This window comes from Rhinatrema bivittatum, chromosome 6 (genome assembly GCF_901001135.1).
Source record: "Rhinatrema bivittatum chromosome 6, aRhiBiv1.1, whole genome shotgun sequence".
Lineage (NCBI taxonomy): Eukaryota > Metazoa > Chordata > Amphibia > Gymnophiona > Rhinatrematidae > Rhinatrema > Rhinatrema bivittatum.
Window position 1 is genome coordinate 160,747,280 of NC_042620.1, and position 16,684 is coordinate 160,763,963.

General features: G+C 50.6%; 1 protein-coding gene across 3 annotated transcripts in view; it reads left to right on the forward strand.

Moving 5' to 3' along the window:
* Positions 1 to 16,684, forward strand: part of STAT1 (signal transducer and activator of transcription 1) — a 167,647-nt gene that overhangs the window by 98,165 nt on the left and 52,798 nt on the right. For all 3 annotated transcript variants that reach the window (XM_029606088.1, XM_029606091.1, XM_029606089.1), the window contains exons 17-18: positions 7,778 to 7,876; positions 12,778 to 12,913. In XM_029606088.1, coding sequence (XP_029461948.1) covers positions 7,778 to 7,876; positions 12,778 to 12,913 — 235 coding nt within the window. The remainder of the gene's footprint in view (positions 1 to 7,777; positions 7,877 to 12,777; positions 12,914 to 16,684) is intronic.

Below are 16,684 nucleotides of genomic sequence, written 5' to 3' on the forward strand. Positions count from 1 at the left end.
ACAGTCTGGGCTGGTGGTTGGATCCGGCGAACCTAGCCCGAGGCGTGTCCCTCGACTTACCGGATTGGGTGGTGGTAACCACCGATGCCAGTCTAGCGGGCTGGGGCGCGGTCTGCGATCGCAGCGCCACGCAAGGAACGTGGTCGGCGGTGGAGGCGACGTGGTCCATCAACCGTCTGGAGACCAGGGCGGTCAGGCTCGCCCTGCGGCATTTTCTCCCGCTCCTCCGAAACCGCGAGGTCCGAGTGCTATCGGACAATGCGACCACCGTGGCCTACATCAATCGCCAAGGAGGCACGCGCAGTCCACAGGTCGCGCTGGAAGCAGCGCTGCTCATGCAATGGGCGGAGCGTCATCTCGTCCGGCTGGCAGCGTCACACATCGCCGGGGTGGACAATGTTCAAGCGGACTTCCTCAGTCGTCAACGGCTGGATCCCGGGGAGTGGTCTCTGTCCGACGAGGCGACGCAGCTCCTCGTTCGTCGGTGGGGGGGCCCCCCACCTAGATCTGATGGCATCCGCTCTAAACGCCAAGGCTCCCCGCTTCTTCAGCCGGCGAAGAGAACGCGGTGCCGAGGGGGTGGACGCCCTGGCACTCCCATGGCCGGCACATCTGCTGCTCTACGCTTTTCCGCCGTGGCCCCTAGTAGGACGGATGCTCCGCAGAATAGAAGGACATTCGGGGACTGTGATCTTCGTCGCCCCGGAATGGCCCAGGCGACCCTGGTTCGCGGACCTGCTGCAGCTGGTGGTCGACGGCCCGATCAGGCTGGGGCACCTCCCCTTCCTCCTACACCAGGGCCCGGTATTTTTCGAGCAGGCAGAACTCTTCTGTCTTGCGGCCTGGCTTTTGAGAGGCGACGCCTCCGGCGCAGGGGGTACCCGGAGGCGGTAATATCAACGCTGCTGCGGGCGCGCAAGACGTCCACGTCGGTGGCCTACGTTCGCGTCTGGAAGGTGTTCGAGCGGTGGTGTGCCAGCCAGGACACTAGCCCCACAACGGCTTCGGTCCCTCAGATCCTTCAGTTCCTGCAAGACGGGGTGGACAAGGGACTAGCCTACAACTCGGTGAGAGTCCAAGTTGCCGCTCTTGGTTCGTTGTTGCGTGATGGGGGCTCTCTCTTGCAGCACGCGGACATTGCTCGGTTCCTCAAGGGTGTCAAGCACCTCCGGCCTCCGCTACGGGATCCTTGTCCCTCCTGGAGTCTCAACCTGGTGCTGCGAGCCCTGTCGGGGCCTCCGTTCGAACCTTTGCGCACCGCGACACTCAAGGATCTCACCTTCAAGGCGGTATTTCTGGTGGCAATCTGCTCCGCTCGGCGTATATCAGAGTTACAAGCGCTATCGTGCAGGGAACCCTACCTCCGGTTCTCCGACTCGGGAGTCTCGATCCGCACCGTCCCTTCCTTCCTACCGAAGGTGGTCTCTGTTTTTCATGTGAACCAGACGGTGGAGTTGCCGTCCTTCTCCGCCTCCGAGCCGAAGTCTCTCCGACTCTTGGATGTTCAACGCACACTGCGTATATACCTGGAGGCTACCAACGAGTTCCGGACCTCCGACCATCTATTTGTCCTTTGGTCCGGTCCGAAGAAAGGCTCCCAGGCCTCCAAGACAACCATTGCGAGATGGCTGAAGGCGGGTATTGCCGCTTCCTATGTTGGGGCGGGGCGGACGCCTCCGCCTGGCATTGTAGCGCATTCTACAAGGTCTCAGGCGGCCTCCTGGGCGGAGGCGCGCTCGGTCTCATCCCAGGAGATCTGTCGGGCGGCTACCTGGAAGTCGTTGCACACGTTCGCGAGGCATTACCGCCTACACCTCGCCTCTTCAGTCACGGGACATTTTGGTGAACAGGTTCTCCGAGCAGGCCTCGCAGGACCCCACCCGATTTAGGGAAGCTTGGGTACATCCCACGGTCTGGACTGATCCAGGTACGTACAGGGAAAAGAAAATTATTACTTACCTGCTAATTTTCGTTCCTGTAGTACCATGGATCAGTCCAGACGCCCACCGCTTTTGGGTTTTCTACTCCTGCTTCATCTTGCTCGTGGGAACGGTAAGGGTATCTGTACTTCACCACTTGTCCATTTTTCACTGTTGTCCCAGCATCAGCGCCTCACAAGTTGACGTGTTGTCTTTGTTGCCTCCTACCCGTTGTAGGACGCCCACTGTTAGTCTGTTATTACAGTTACATGGCTGGTTGTTGCCAATTTTCCATAAACTTGATTCAATGAGGGGGTTCGGGTTTTTCTACTCGGGCTTTGATATACTCGATACTGAACTCCTGCAGAGGGGGTAGTTCTACTTATGGTGACGCCCCCTCAAGGTTTTGGCTGACTCCATCTGCTGGATTGGGGACATAACCCACGGTCTGGACTGATCCATGGTACTACAGGAACGAAAATTAGCAGGTAAGTAATAATTTTCTTATCTTACGGGAGTGGGAGGCCCCTGAGGGGGCTCTCCGAGTGGGGCGTGCCATGGATAAACTTTATCCCCTCCCGGAGGAAGGCCTGGACTTGCTTAGGTACCCCACGGTGGATTCTTATGTCTCCGCGGTCACCAAACAAACCACGATTCCGGTGGAGGGATCGACGGCTTTAAATGATGCGCAGGATCACAAGCTGGAGTCTCACCTGAAGCACATCTTCAAGGTTTTGGCGCTTGGAGTCCGGGCGACTTGCTGCAGCAGTCTCATGCTGAGAGCCGGCCTCAGCTGGGTCCAACAATTACCGGACGAGGCGGAGCAGGCTAAGCGTCTCGAAGCCGTGATAGCGTATGAGGCGGACGCTCTCTACGATCTCGTCCGGGTTCAGGCGAAGGCGATGGCTTCAGCGGTGTCTGCCCGGAGTCTTCTCTGGCTCCGCAATTGGTCGGCTGATCAGTCTTCTAAGGCTCGGTTAGGTACGTTGCCTTTTAAAGGTAAGATGCTGTTTGGGGAGGATCTTGAGAAGCTTATGGACTCCTTGGCTGACAACAAGGTCCATAAGCTCCCGGAGGACCGACCTAAGCCCGCCCGGTCTTTTACTCCCTCGCGCTCTCGCTTCCGGGGTCAGCGACGTTACGCTCCGCGTGGGCGGGGTGCTTCCTCAAGGGGGCCTTCTCGTGCTCAGTCCTGGTCACAGTCCTTTCGTGGGTGCCGGTCCTTTCGTGAGGGCCAACCCGCGCGTGCCGCCCCTAAGCCTGCCACACAATGAAGTTCTGCTGACTCATTCCTCGGTCCATTGCCTCGGCGGTTGCCTCTCCCTGTTTTTCGAGGAATGGGTCAAAATCACGTCGGACCAGTGGGTACTCGACATTATTAGGGAAGGTTACGCCTTCGAACTTGTTCGCGATCTTCCGGATCTTTTTCTCTTCTCCCCTTGCGGGCGCTCCAAGAGGGACGTGGTAGAGCTGACCTTCGCCAAGCTTCTGGATCTGGGCGCAGTGGTCCCAGTCCCGGAGAGACCACTCATTCCCAAAAAGGACCTCAAGAGGGTCAGTCGGGCCCTAAAGGTTCCTCATTTCCATATGGAAACCCTACGAGCAGTTATAGCAGAGGTTCATCCTGAAGAGTTCCTCTCTTTGCTCGATCTCGTGGAGGCGTATTTCCACATTCCTATTCACCGCGATTACCAGAAGTATCTTCGCTTCCACATTCTCAATCGGGACTTCCAGTTTCGGGCGCTCCCCTTCGGTCTCGCGACGGCACCTCGCACCTTTACAAAGGTCATGGTGGTGGTCGCGGCAGCACTGCACCGGGAAGGGATCCTTGTCCATCCCTATCTGGACGACTGGCTCATCCGAGCCAAGTCAGCGGCTTCCTGTTGCCAGGCGGTGGATCGAGTGTTATCTCTTCTCTCCTCCCTCGGGTGGATAGTAAACTTCTCCAAGAGCAGTTTTCAGCCCTCTCAGGAGTTAGAGTTTCTGGGAGCCCACTTCGACACCCGAGTCGGCAAGGTTTTCCTACCGCAGACGCAAGCTCTCAAGTTGATCGAGCAGATCCAGAACCTGGTGGCCCTACCCGCTCCGGCCTGGGACTACCTACAGGTCCTGGGATCCATGGCCTCCACCATAGATCTTGTTCCTTGGGCTTTCGCTCATATGCGGCCGTTACAGAAAGCTTTGCTGTCACGCTGGCAGCCAGTATCGGAACAGTTCCATGTAGTTCTTCCACTCTCGGCCTCTACAGTCGACGACTTACAGTGGTGGCTCTCCCTGCCTCATCTTCTGCAAGGGATGCCTCTCGAAGCCCCACAATGGACGATAGTGACCACGGATGCCAGTCTTTCGGGTTGGGGCGCAGTATGCCTCTCCCAGTCCACCCAGGGCACCTGGTCCCCGACTCAGTCTCGCTGGCACATCAATCGTTTGGAGACGCTAGCGGTTCGCCTGGCCCTTCAGGAGTTCCTCCCCCTTCTTCGCGGCAAGGCGGTGAGAGTTCTCTCCGACAACTCCACCACGGTGGCCTACATCAACCGCCAGGGGGGCACTCGCAGCCCTCTGGTGGCCCTGGAAGCCAGCCATCTCTTCGACTGGGCAGAAAGCCATCTGAAGTGCTTAGCGGCCTCCCACATTGCAGGCAAGGAAAATGTGCAGGCCGACTTTCTCAGCCGACAATCACTCAACCCGGGAGAATGGGAGCTCGGAGGCGGCTATGGCCCTGATAGTGAACAGGTGGGGTCCCCCTCACCTCGATCTCATGGCGACTCTACGCAATGCCAAGGCCAATCGGTTCTTCAGCCGCTGGAGAGAGCACGGCTCGGAGGGCATGGATGCTCTGGCCCTGCCTTGGCCGGCAGACGTTCTTCTGTACGTGTTCCCTCCGTGGCCCCTGGTGGGAAAAGTTCTCAGAAGAATTGAACTCCACCGGGGACTGGTAATTCTGGTAGCTCCCGAGTGGCTGCGGCGGCCGTGGTTCGCGGACCTCATTAACCTGGCGACGGACGGGCCCCTGCGTCTCGGTCATCTACCTCGTCTCCTCCGTCAGGGGCCTGTATTTTTCGACCAGGCCAATCGCTTTTGTCTAGCGGCCTGGCTTTTGAACGGCGACATCTGAGGCGCAAAGGGTATAAGGAGGAGGTTATCTCCACCTTACTGCGGGCCCGAAAGCAGTCCAATTTCCTGGCCTACGTGCAAGTCTGGAAGGTCTTCGAGTCGCTTTGTTCGGAATCGGGTATCCCTCTTCGTTCCACCTCTGTCTCGATGGTTCTTTCCTTCCTCCAGAAGGGTCTCGCTAAGGGTCTCTCTTTCAGTTCTCTGTGTGTACAGGTCTCTGCGCTCGGCTCTCTCCTGGGTCGGGTGGAAGGTCATTCCCTGGCGGGCCATCCGGACGTGGTGCGGTTCCTTAGGGGCGTTAAACATCTCCGCCCCCCCTCTCGTGCTACTTGTCCGTCGTGGAGTCTCAATCTGGTCTTCGGGCCCTCTGCAAGGCTCCGTTCGAGCCCCTCTGACATGCTACGCTAAAGGATCTCACGCTAAAGACTGTTTTCTTGGTTGCTATCTCCTCTGCGCGGCGGATCTCCGAGATTCAGGCATTGTCCTGTCGTGAACCTTTTCTGCGTTTCTCTGATTCAGGGGTCTCCCTCAAAACAGTGCCCTCCTTCTTGCCTAAAGTTACTTCCTTCCATGTCAACCAGTCGGTAGAGCTCCCGGCGTTTTCTCCTGAGGAGCTTGCGGGACCCACGGGCGGTGATCTCCATCATTTAGATGTCAAACGGGTCCTGCTCCACTACCTTCAGGTTACCAATGCCTTTCGTGTTTCGGACCATCTCTTTGTCCTTTGGAGTGGTCCTAACCACGGTAAGCAAGCTTCTAAGACCACTATTGCCCGGTGGTTGAAGGAGGCGATCTCTTCGGCCTATCTCTGTCAAGGTTGACCGGTTCCTGAGGGCCTGAAGGCTCATTCTCTACGCTCTCAGGCTACTTCTTGGGCGGAGAGTCAAGCTGTTTCTCCCCAGGAAATTTGCAGGGCCGCCACTTGGATGTCCTTGCATAATTTTGCTCAACACTACCGTCTGGATGTCCACGCTCCGGTGTTTGGTTCCTTTGGGTGGCAAGTGCTTCGAGCGGGACTGTCTAGGTCCCACCCGGTTTAGGGAAGCTTTGGTACATCCCACTGTCTGGACTGATCTGGGTACGTACAGGGAAAGGAAAATTAGTTCTTACCTGTTAATTTTCGTTCCTGTAGTACCACGGATCAGTCCAGACGCCCTTCCCTGTCTGTTGTTTTCTGTGTCCTCTCGAAGCTTGTTTCTTGCAGGTTTACAGGTCTTCATATGTTTCTTTTTGTGCAAGAATACTGAGCAATTGCACCGGAAGCCTTAGTCTCTGTTTTCCGTACCAAGTATATGCAAGAGCGTATAGGTTTGTCCTGTTCTCTCTCTGTCCCATTGTTGCTCTGTTGAGCTTGTGGTTACTTGCTTGACCCTAGTTGGGTTTGTTATTTTGTTCTGCTTTGACAATCGTTATACTGAAGGGGTCATAGTATAGGGTCTCTCCTTAAGGGGGACGTCCTTACAATTTTGGTCTGTCTCCACCTGCTGGAAGGGAGGCTTAACCCACTGTCTGGACTGATCAGTGGTACTACAGGAATGAAAATTAACAGGTAAGAACTAATTTTCCTCTTGGTTCCATGACCTGCGCATCTTTATCTGCATTGTAGTGGAGACGTGAGGGCGGGGGAGAAAACTAAGTGCATAATTTTGGATTTTCAAAACTATGGGCCTAATTTTAAAAAGCATTTACACACTTAAAGCCCACTTTCATGGGGCTTTTTGAAAATTGCTATAATACATGCCATTGAATTGTCCATAGGATTTACCATGTAAATGCATGTTAAGTGCGTAAATGACTTTTGAAAATTGCTACGATAGTATTTTATATTTACACGTGTAATTCCTTTTTAAATTACTTCCTATACGTGCACTTTTTGGTCAAAAGGAGTATTCACAGAAAATTTGCTCCTTTTGTGCTTTTCTTCCTAAATATTCTTTGATGTGATTTAATTGCATCTCATGTCACCAGGAATACTCTCTGGGGCCGATATTCAGCCACGGAGCGGCTAGTTAAGTTAGGTGAAAGATAAATGTATCTGGCTTTCTGATACTTCCCATCTGGATTGCCCATAAAGTCAATGTGCACTTCACAAAGTTTCTGTCAAAAAAACATATTTTGGTTTTTTTTTTTAAGTATTCATTGGTTAAAATTGTGTGCGCATCTACCCAGGATGACATTTCTGCACATCTGTTGTATGAGGTCTGCTAAAAAGAACAATTTTCAGAAGCTGTTTATTCATGTAAATGGCTATTTACCCCAGTAAAAGGGCTATCTGACAATTGGTCACCTTGTACCCGGGCAAAAGTACATATGAAGCTCCACAACGCACAGACTTTTACCAATGGAGGAAAAGTAGGTGGGATTACAGGTGGGGCTGGATTGGGTGAGGCAACCATGCAGGTTGTTTTGCAAGGAAAAGTTATCTGCAGAAAAAAAGAGGTGCAACTGGGGCTGCTTTTCCTGGGCCAATTTTTAGAAGGAAAGTGAATGCAGACTTTGCAACAGTAGTTTTGAAAATTGTCACTTTTTATGTACAAATTTGCTTATTTGTAAGACCTGTAAAATGGTATTTCATAAGTAGTAGATCAAAGCAAGAGAGATGCATACGTGTGTGTCTCTGCCTGTCCACTCACTTGCACTAAAATGAACTGTCATGTCCTCCTTTTTACTTTCTCTGCATTCTGTGTTGTGTTACTGCTGTGGTATCTCAAGTAATTGGTGCATTTTTCTTTTTCCTGTTGTAGACGACATCTCTTCCTATTGTAGTGATTTCCAATGTTAGCCAGTTGCCCAGCGGATGGGCCTCCATTCTGTGGTACAACATGCTGACAAACGAACCCAAGGTATGTTAGGTAGCTTGTCTGCATGGCGTTCCGTCGCTGCTATCCCCGTTCGACTATCCAGTTCTCTCTCTGGTAGGTACAGCTCACAGACTGAGTAGTGCAGGTGCAGTGCTGTCCACTAGTCAGCGATAAGGTGCTGCGGGGTGTGTCATGGTGTTGAATATTGGAATACCTCAGTTGTGTTGTAAGGCATGAGGCTGAAGTCAGAGTGCTACGATCCCACTAGAAAAGCTTTTGTCCAGTTATTATTTTTTTGAAGCTGTTTGCCAGTGTTTGGCTCTGTCTTGTTCTCAGGCCATCACGGGCCAACCCGGTACCTTGGGCGGTTTGGGGAGGGGTGAGGATTGCCGTGGGGTGGGGGGTTCCCGCCAACAATGCGGCTGCATGCTAGCGGACGTGAAAGATCATAGGAGAGCTCCTGCCACCACATAAGCCAGCATGGAGCATTGGCACCCTGCCCCCTGACAAGGCAGATTGGCATATCCCTCTGCCTGGCATCTCGCCCGCCCCTTCTGATGGCCCTGCTTGCTTTTATGCTGGACTGTTTGTGTGGGTTAGAAGCTTTTTAACAATCTCTCCTGGAGTGGTGATTCCTTTTGCTGTTTTATGATGACTTTCTTTGTCCAGTGGTGGGAGGAGGGAGGGAGAAGACCACAGTTTAAGTCCTGCTGTGACAGCACAGTAGGCAGGTACAAAAGGAGGATCCAGTGATCCTTGTCTGCTGCTACCATCTGTTTCTAATTTTTTTTTCTTGTGCTTGTTTGTGGTTTTCAATTACTTCTGTATTGGTATATTTACAGTTTATGTATATTTTAATAGTTGTTGTACGTTGCCCTGGGCCTTCTTTTGGGATCGAGAAGGCCGTTTTTAGAGAAATGTTTAAATAACTAATTCAAGATTTTAGCCTCTGCTATCACGTGTGTATTATATTTACTCTCTCCGAGACACTGTTTTCTGTATAAATGTTAAATGTTATCTGCTTGTTTTATTGGTTAATAATATATTATTCTTATTGGAATCCTTAGTTCTTTGTAATTGTTCTTTTTTGCAGCTCTGTTAATGTTCAATGTAATTGCCTTCATTTACTGAAGCACTGGTTCTGTTCAATGTAAACCGAACTGATTTGTAACCCCTTACAAGAATTTCGGTATATAAAACTGTTAAATAACTAATTGTAGTGATATACAGTTCAGTGCTGTCCACTTTGTCATTGTTCCTTGGTCTCCTATGCTAGAACTGACCAAGCCCACATTTAACTGCTGACATCTTAAAAACTCGGTACCCGGAGCAGCCCTGGATTAGCCATTAAGCAAAATAAGCATGCACCAAGGGGAGGGGGGCACCACAGAGTTTTGAAAATTAGCATTTTTTTCTGTTTCCCCCCTAGTCATAAGTAAATAATTTGTTTAAATTGCTTACTGCTATTTAGTGTTACAATTAAAAATTATATATATTTAATATAGTTTGGGAGTTTGGCCTGGAAGAAAACAGAATTTTTAATCTATTTCACCTTCAGCACTAATTGAGTCTTAATGTCTTGCAGTTTAAACAATGGAAGGGCCTAGGGGGTATCATTGTTGAGCTGTGTTTAGGGTATCAGTTGGCCTTAATCCGGCCCTGACTCAGTGGTGACTTAATCTCCAGACTACAGAGCAGTAAACTTCAGACTGGACTTGTAGTTCAGGGTGACATGTAGGAATTTTAATTTGTGGCTTTGAGACTTCATCTGTTAAAAATAAAAAGCTTTTGCCATTTGAGATTTCAGAGTATGAACTTTGTTTTGTGTTCAGTTTATTAACGGACTTGCAGATTGTTTCGGGATAAACTAAATTTACACAGGTAACAGAGTGAAATTTTTTTTTTTTTTTTTGGTGCTTTGGTTTGAAGCTGGAACAATTTTTTTTTTTCCTTGTCTGTTGCCATCCCTTTCTCAGCAAGTCTTTTTGAACATGAGACAAAGTTTTGTTAAAGGACAGTCTTCTCGCAGATAAGCAGGCTGAATTATCCATGCTGTCTGGGACGTCTCTCCAGGGCTGCTGAGGCGGAGCTTCTTAAAGATGACAGAGCTTTGCTCTGTGTGCGGCTGCGCGTCCTTTCCCGCACGGCTCCATCTTTTTCTTCAGCTCTTCTTTCCGCATTGCAGGCTAGACGCAGTACCTTTCTCTCCTCAAGAAATTGTGTTTGTTTCGGAGTTCAAATGCCTCCCAGACTGCCTGGCTTTAAATTCTGCCAGTGCGGAAAGATCATGTCTGTCATGGACAGACACAACTATTGTTTCATATGCCTGGGCCTGGATCACAATCAGGCCTCCTGCAGGGACTGTGGCTGCATGTCGTCCCGTCCCCCCCCCCCCCCGACCCCTCCCAGGCCCAGTGCCAACGTACCGCAAAAATAGCCCAGCTGCAAGAAGAGGAATTGCGGTCCTATGCCCCCCCCCCCCCCCCTTTCGGAGCACCTAAAGGCCCATTCCATGCCTGGGCTGCACTCAAGTCATCCTGAAAATCGAAGAGGACCTCCTCATTGGGACCACTGGCAGGTGGGCCAGTCCCTCTCCATACCTCAGCGCCCACACGAGGGAGAGCTCCACCAGGACGTGGCGAACAAACTCTTCACGACATGGGGCATTTCATGCATGGACCTCTTTGTGACTGAGAACAACAGGATGGTGAAGATGTTCTATTCTGTCTATCCCAGCAAAGAGCAACTTGCTCAGGATGTCTTCCTCATGTCGTGGACAATGGGGCCCCCTCTATGCTTACCCCTCAAGAATGGTATAGAAGTGTATTGCGGACGTAGAGGACCTCATTCTGATAACTCCAGCATGGTCCAGACAACCATAGTATGACTATCTAGTGCGTCTCTCCATCACGCCACCTATTCTCCTGGGCCACAGTGCGAACCTCCTGATGCAAGACAATGGCACTCTGCTTCACCCCAGTGTGTGGAGGTTGAAAGAATGGTATTAAGCCTCTTGCATTTGCTGACGGAGATACAGGAAGTCCTGTGTTGTCCAGAAAATATTCAACCCGGAGAAAGTGGCACCGGTACTCAGCCTGGTTCAACGGCAGGGTCATAGACCCTTTTTCCTTCTCCCCGGAGCTCTTGCTTGAATATCTCCATTCCCTGTATCTAGCGGAACTGGCAACAGCTTCATTGAGAGTCCATGTAAGTGCTATTGAGGCCTATCATCGTCCATGTAATGGCCTACCAATATCTAACCACCCGCTAGTCTCCCAGTTCATGAAGGGCATCCTGCGATTGAGACCACCAGTGCTGAAACCACCTGTGCCATGGGACCTCAACCTAGTGCTGAAGCAACTCATGCTCCCCCCCCCCTTCAAACCTTTGGAGGGCAGCCATATGAGAAATCTCACATGGAAGCTGCTGTTCTTGGTAGCCCTAACCTCGGCAAGAAGGGTCAGCAAGTTGCAGGCTTTGGTTCACTATTCGCCATACCTGCAATTTCACCACGACAAAGTGACCTTATGAATGCACCTCTCATTCTTACCCAAAGTGGTTTCAGCTTTCCACATTAATCAAGCCATCATACTGCCAACCTTCTTTCCAAACCATCATAAGAATGGCTCCATATACTGGACTGCAAACGAGTCTTAGCGTACTTTAAGAAGAGAACACATTTCAAAACAAGAGCTTCTCAACTATTTGTTTCCTTCAATCTGAATGCCCTGGGGCTTCCGGTTTCTAAAAGGACTCTTTTGAATTGGATTTCGCAGTGCATTCAATTCTGCTACAATAAAAGATCAGAGACCTTGACTAGTTTGCCAAAGGTGCATCAAGTGCGGGCAATGGCAGCTTCGGTGGCACATCTCCGCGACATTCCCCTACTGGACAGCTGCAAAGCTGCCATGTGATCCTCGCTGCACACTTTCACATCTCATTACTATCTTGACCAACAAGCCACATCAGATGCAGCGATGGGAAGGGCCCTACTTCTTTCAGTGACCATTCAGAGACTGTCTGCAGATCGAACGGACTGGGTTGGGCGCAAAGGGAGATGATCATACACGGGATCTGTACTACGTTCCCACCAGGAGTCTTCAGATTGCACTCGCAACCTTCAGCTGGGGACTTCCAGACAGCATGGTTAATTCAGCCTGCTTATCTGTGGGGAAAAAAGCAAGTTTGCTTACTGTAAACGGTGTTTTCTGTAGATGGCAGGATGAATTAGCCATGCTGACCCGCCCACCTCTCTGGACAATCTACAGGTTCAGGCTTTGCAAAGATGCTTTGATACAGACTGAGGAGAAAGATGGAGCTGTGCGGGAAAGGACCCACAGCTGCACGCAGAGCAAAGCTCTGCCTCAGCTGCCCCAGAGGAAAGTCCCAGACAGCATGGCTAATTCATCCTGCTGTCTATGGAAAACACAAACTTGCTGGTGTGGTCAAAAAACCGGAGTAGCTATTGCTTAGCAGTGCCACCTGGTAGCTGACTTGTGGTACCAGGATCCAGAGAACATGGTATTCTGTGCCCCTCCAGGCCTTGCAGTGGCTAGAGAGTGGGATTAAAAAGTTGGGAGTAGGAAAGAAAGGGATGATAAATATTTTTCAGGTGGCTGTGTGAGGTTTCATCACGATACCTTAGTCTCTGTACTCCCCCCCCCCCCCCCCTCTGGCACAGATTCTAAACAGACTTGGAAGCTCGAGAAAGAAGTTGCATATATGAATTTGATGCTCCATGACTGGTGCACGTTAATGTAAATCCAATAATGGACGAACCCACAAACTATTAGTATTCCATAAGTGGCATGTGGTGCGGGTTTTTTTTTCCCCCATACCAAAGTTTTTAACACAAAATGAGTTTTGTACTTCATGTTTAGGCTTGATTGATGTTTGTCAAAGCCTGTCGATTGGTGATTTTTGTCCTTTGTTTTTCTCTTTAGAACTTGTCTTTCTTCCTGAATCCCCCGGCTGCACAATGGTCTCTGATTGCTGATGTTTTAAGTTGGCAGTTTTCATCTGTCACAAAAAGGGGTCTCAATGCTGACCAACTGAGAATGCTGGGAGAGAAATTACTAGGTATGATCATATGCTATTTATCATATGAGGTTTGACACTAACTTCTTTCTTTGTAATAAAATCAGATAAAGCAATCGCAGTGCCGGATCTTTTACACCTTCACTGACCAGCATTGTAGTTAATCAAACTTAGGTATTTTTTTTCTGTTCTTTTGTTGAACGTTGGTCAGGTTTCCATTTTTATTTTGCTCCTTTCAACACAAGTCGATTCGTGAACTCTTGATTCAGGCTAAACCCCAGAGGATTATTTATTTTTCTGAGAATGGAGACAACCAAGCCCATGGAATAAAATCTCATTGTGGCTCAGGATTCTCAAAATGATAATTTAACTTAGAATGGAAAGTTATTTATCATCTCACTTCTGTCCCGCAGAAGTTTCAAATATCTTTTGAATTTTCTTAAACCATATTGTGAACAGACGGGCTGTACGTCGGGAGCGGATGAGACTTCTGCGGGCGGTTCCAAGGAGAAGAGGGCCTCCCGATTTTTGAGGGTCATGGATTTTGGTACACCTGTGGGGGGATATCGTTTGGGGGGGTCTTCACCCTGCTGGGAACCCAGGGATTCCCCTCCCCCTTTTCCCCTGTGGTGCAGGGCATTGAGGAGGATCAGAAGGGAGGTGTGGGTTTGGATGACAGTAGGCTCTCGCAGGGGACCAATGAACTTGGAGGAGTTTTTCTCCAGAGTTCATTCTCCTGTTACATATAGAGCTTTCCTGGTGCAGTGAGGCACAGAAGAGTGGCAGATGAATGTCCTGACCAAGAGGCCAAGGCTGGAGTTGGTGGGAGGATCGGGAGATCTACTTAAGACCTGGGGTTGCTCCAGGCTGGTGCTAAGGATGACCCCAGGGATCTGAAGGATTCCGATGATATGCAGGGGGATCCTGCTTCCCTGCAGGTAGTGGACCTGGATGGGGATCCGGATAGGGGTCAGAGTCTCGATCCGGATGCGGGAAAGATGATATGGACCAAGACGAGGGTCCCGAGGCAGAAGGAGGATGACCCGAGGGTGGCCCATCTGTTTAAAAGGGAGGAGCTCCGTCCCCTTATCCCTCAGGTGTTGGAGTAATTGGGGGTTAAACTTTCTCAGGAGAGACTGACAATGAGAAAGTGAACCTGGTTCTGGATGGGTTGTATGGTCCCCCCAGTGCCTTCCTGGTGCCTAAGAAGATTCAGAAGCTGATAAGCCGGGAGTGGAATTTCCCGGAAGCAGGCTTGAAGGTCAGTAGAGCTATGGCGAAGCTCTATCCTTTGATGGAGGAAAGCTTGGATTGCCTAAAGATTCTGAAGGTGGATGCAATGGTCTCAGTGGGACTAAGAAAACTATGATCTCTATGGTGGGGTCGGCTACTCTGAAGGTTGTTCAGAATCGCAAGCTGGAGATTCAGCTGAAGCGGAAGTTTGAGGTGACTGCAGTGTGTGGCAGCCTAATGCAGCGTGTCTGTTTCTGCTGGGTTAAGAAGGCACAAGAGCAGACTTCTGCCGGGGTGCTCAGTCCTGGGCATTCCATGCGCTTGGAGGTGGGCGTGGCCTATGTGGCAGATGAGCTGTATGATTTGGTGCGTATGTCCGCCAAGAGCATGGTTACGCCGGTAGCAGCACACAGGCTTTTGTGGTTGTGCAATTGGTCACCGGACCAGTGGTTCAAGTCCCAGCTATGTAATCTGCCTTTTAAACGAAGGCTTCTATTTGGCGAGGACCTGGATCAGCTGATGAAGTCTTTGGGGGAATCCAAAGGGAACCATTTACTGGAGGATAAGAGGAGCAATAAGAAGGTCTTTCCATCCAGATCCCGTTTTTGGGATTCGCAGAGATTTTGTTTTGGCAAAGGGGTCTCTGTGTGGGGCCAAAACAGTCCAGGGCTCTAGCAGCCTTTTCAGGGTTTCCACAGGTCCTCCAGAGACTGAGCTGGTCAGGAGACCAGAGCAGGAAAGTCTTCCCAATGAAGCCAGGCTCGTCCACTCCTCTGTGGAAGTGGTAGGGGGCAGGTTGTCCTGCTTTTGAGGAGTGGGCCAAGATCAACTTGGGCTGGTGGGTCCTAGACGTGGTAAGAGACTGTTATGTGTTAGAATTTTCGCGCTCAGTCAGGGAGGCCTTTTTGGAGGCCCACTGCTCATCGCAAACCAAATGAGAAGAGGTGGAGGGGACCCTGCAGAGGTTGCTAAGATTGGATGCAATAGTCCACATTCCTCCGGACCAGCGAGGTCAGGGGAGGTACTCAATTTATTTTGTGGTTCCCAAGAAAGAGGGCACTTTTCAACCTATTCTGGACATCAAAGGGTCAACGTAGCCTTATGGGTCCCACATTTTCGCATTGAGTCGTTGCATACAGTTATAGCAATGCTCCGCAGAGGAGAGATCCTGCCATCCTTGGACCTGACCGAGGCTTATCTGCATGTTCCCATTCAAAAAGATCATCAAGTTTCTGCGGTTCATGGTGCTGAGGCAACATTTCCAGTTTCGAGCACTTCCTTTTGGGTTAGCCATGCCCCCCACACCTTCACAAAGGCTGATTTGATTGGCTGATTTGGTAAAAGACTGAGGAAGAGTGCAGTCAGTCCTTACAGAAGTGATGGATGCCTTGAGGTCTCTGGGTTGGGTAATCAATATAGCAAAGAGTCACTTGGTTCTCAGTCATTGAATTATCTAGGAGCAATTTTCAATAAGCAGAAGGCAAGAGTGTTTCTGATAGTGAACAAGTTGTCGAAGGTGCAGGTGATGTATCTGAGGCTGTCTGTGCCAAAGGTCTGAGATTACTTGCAGGTTCTGGGCTCCATGGTTTCTACCTTAGACTCTGTTCCATGGGCCTTTGCTCATATGCATCCATTGCACAGGGTAATTTTGTCCAGGTGGAATCTGTTATTGGAGGAGTATCATCTTCCGTTACCTCTTCTATGAGAATCCAGGTCCAGTCTTTCATGGTGTGTTGAAGGCCAACCTGAAAAGAGGAGTGGATTTGGAGGCCCCGGACTGGATGGTGATGACCAAAGATGCCAGCCTCAAGGGCTGGGGAGCGGTGTGCCTAGGACGGTCGGCCCAGGGTCTTTGGTCAGTGGTGGAGGCATCCTGGTTGATCAATCATCTAGAGATGAGAGCAGTGCGCAGAGCCCTGGAAGTGTTCTTACCTTTGATCCAGGGACGCATGGTCCAGGTGTTTTCGGACAATATGACAAAGGTGGCATACATCAACCAGCAAGGAGGAATGAAGAGTCATGTGGTGGCCCGGGAGACGCAGCTGCAGTTTGTATGGGCGGAGTACCATCTCGAGGGGATTGCGGCCTTGCACGTCACAGGAGCAGACAACGTGGAGGCGGAATTCCTCAGTAGACAACTGCTAGATGCTGGGGAGTGGGAATTGTCCCCAGAAGCCTGGAATCACATTTGTGCCATTCCGCAGTTGGACCTTATGGCGACGTGCGCCAATGCAAAGACAGTGAGATTTTTCAGTTGCAGGAGGGAGCCCGATTCAGTAGGGTTAGATGCTCTGATGTGCCACTGGCCAACCAGGATCCTGCTGTATGTTTCTTCCATGGTGTCTCATCTGTCGAGTTCTGCGGTGCACAGAGTTACATCCAGGGACAGAGGTGCTGGTGGCACCAGAGTGGCTGCGATGCCCATGGTTTGCAGATCTAGTATAAGAACATAAGAAAATGCCATACTGGGTCAGACCAAGGGTCCATCAAGCCCAGCATCCTGTTTCCAACAGTGGCCAATCCAGGCCATAAGAACCTGGCAAGTACCCAAAAACTAAGTCTATTCCATGTAACCATTGC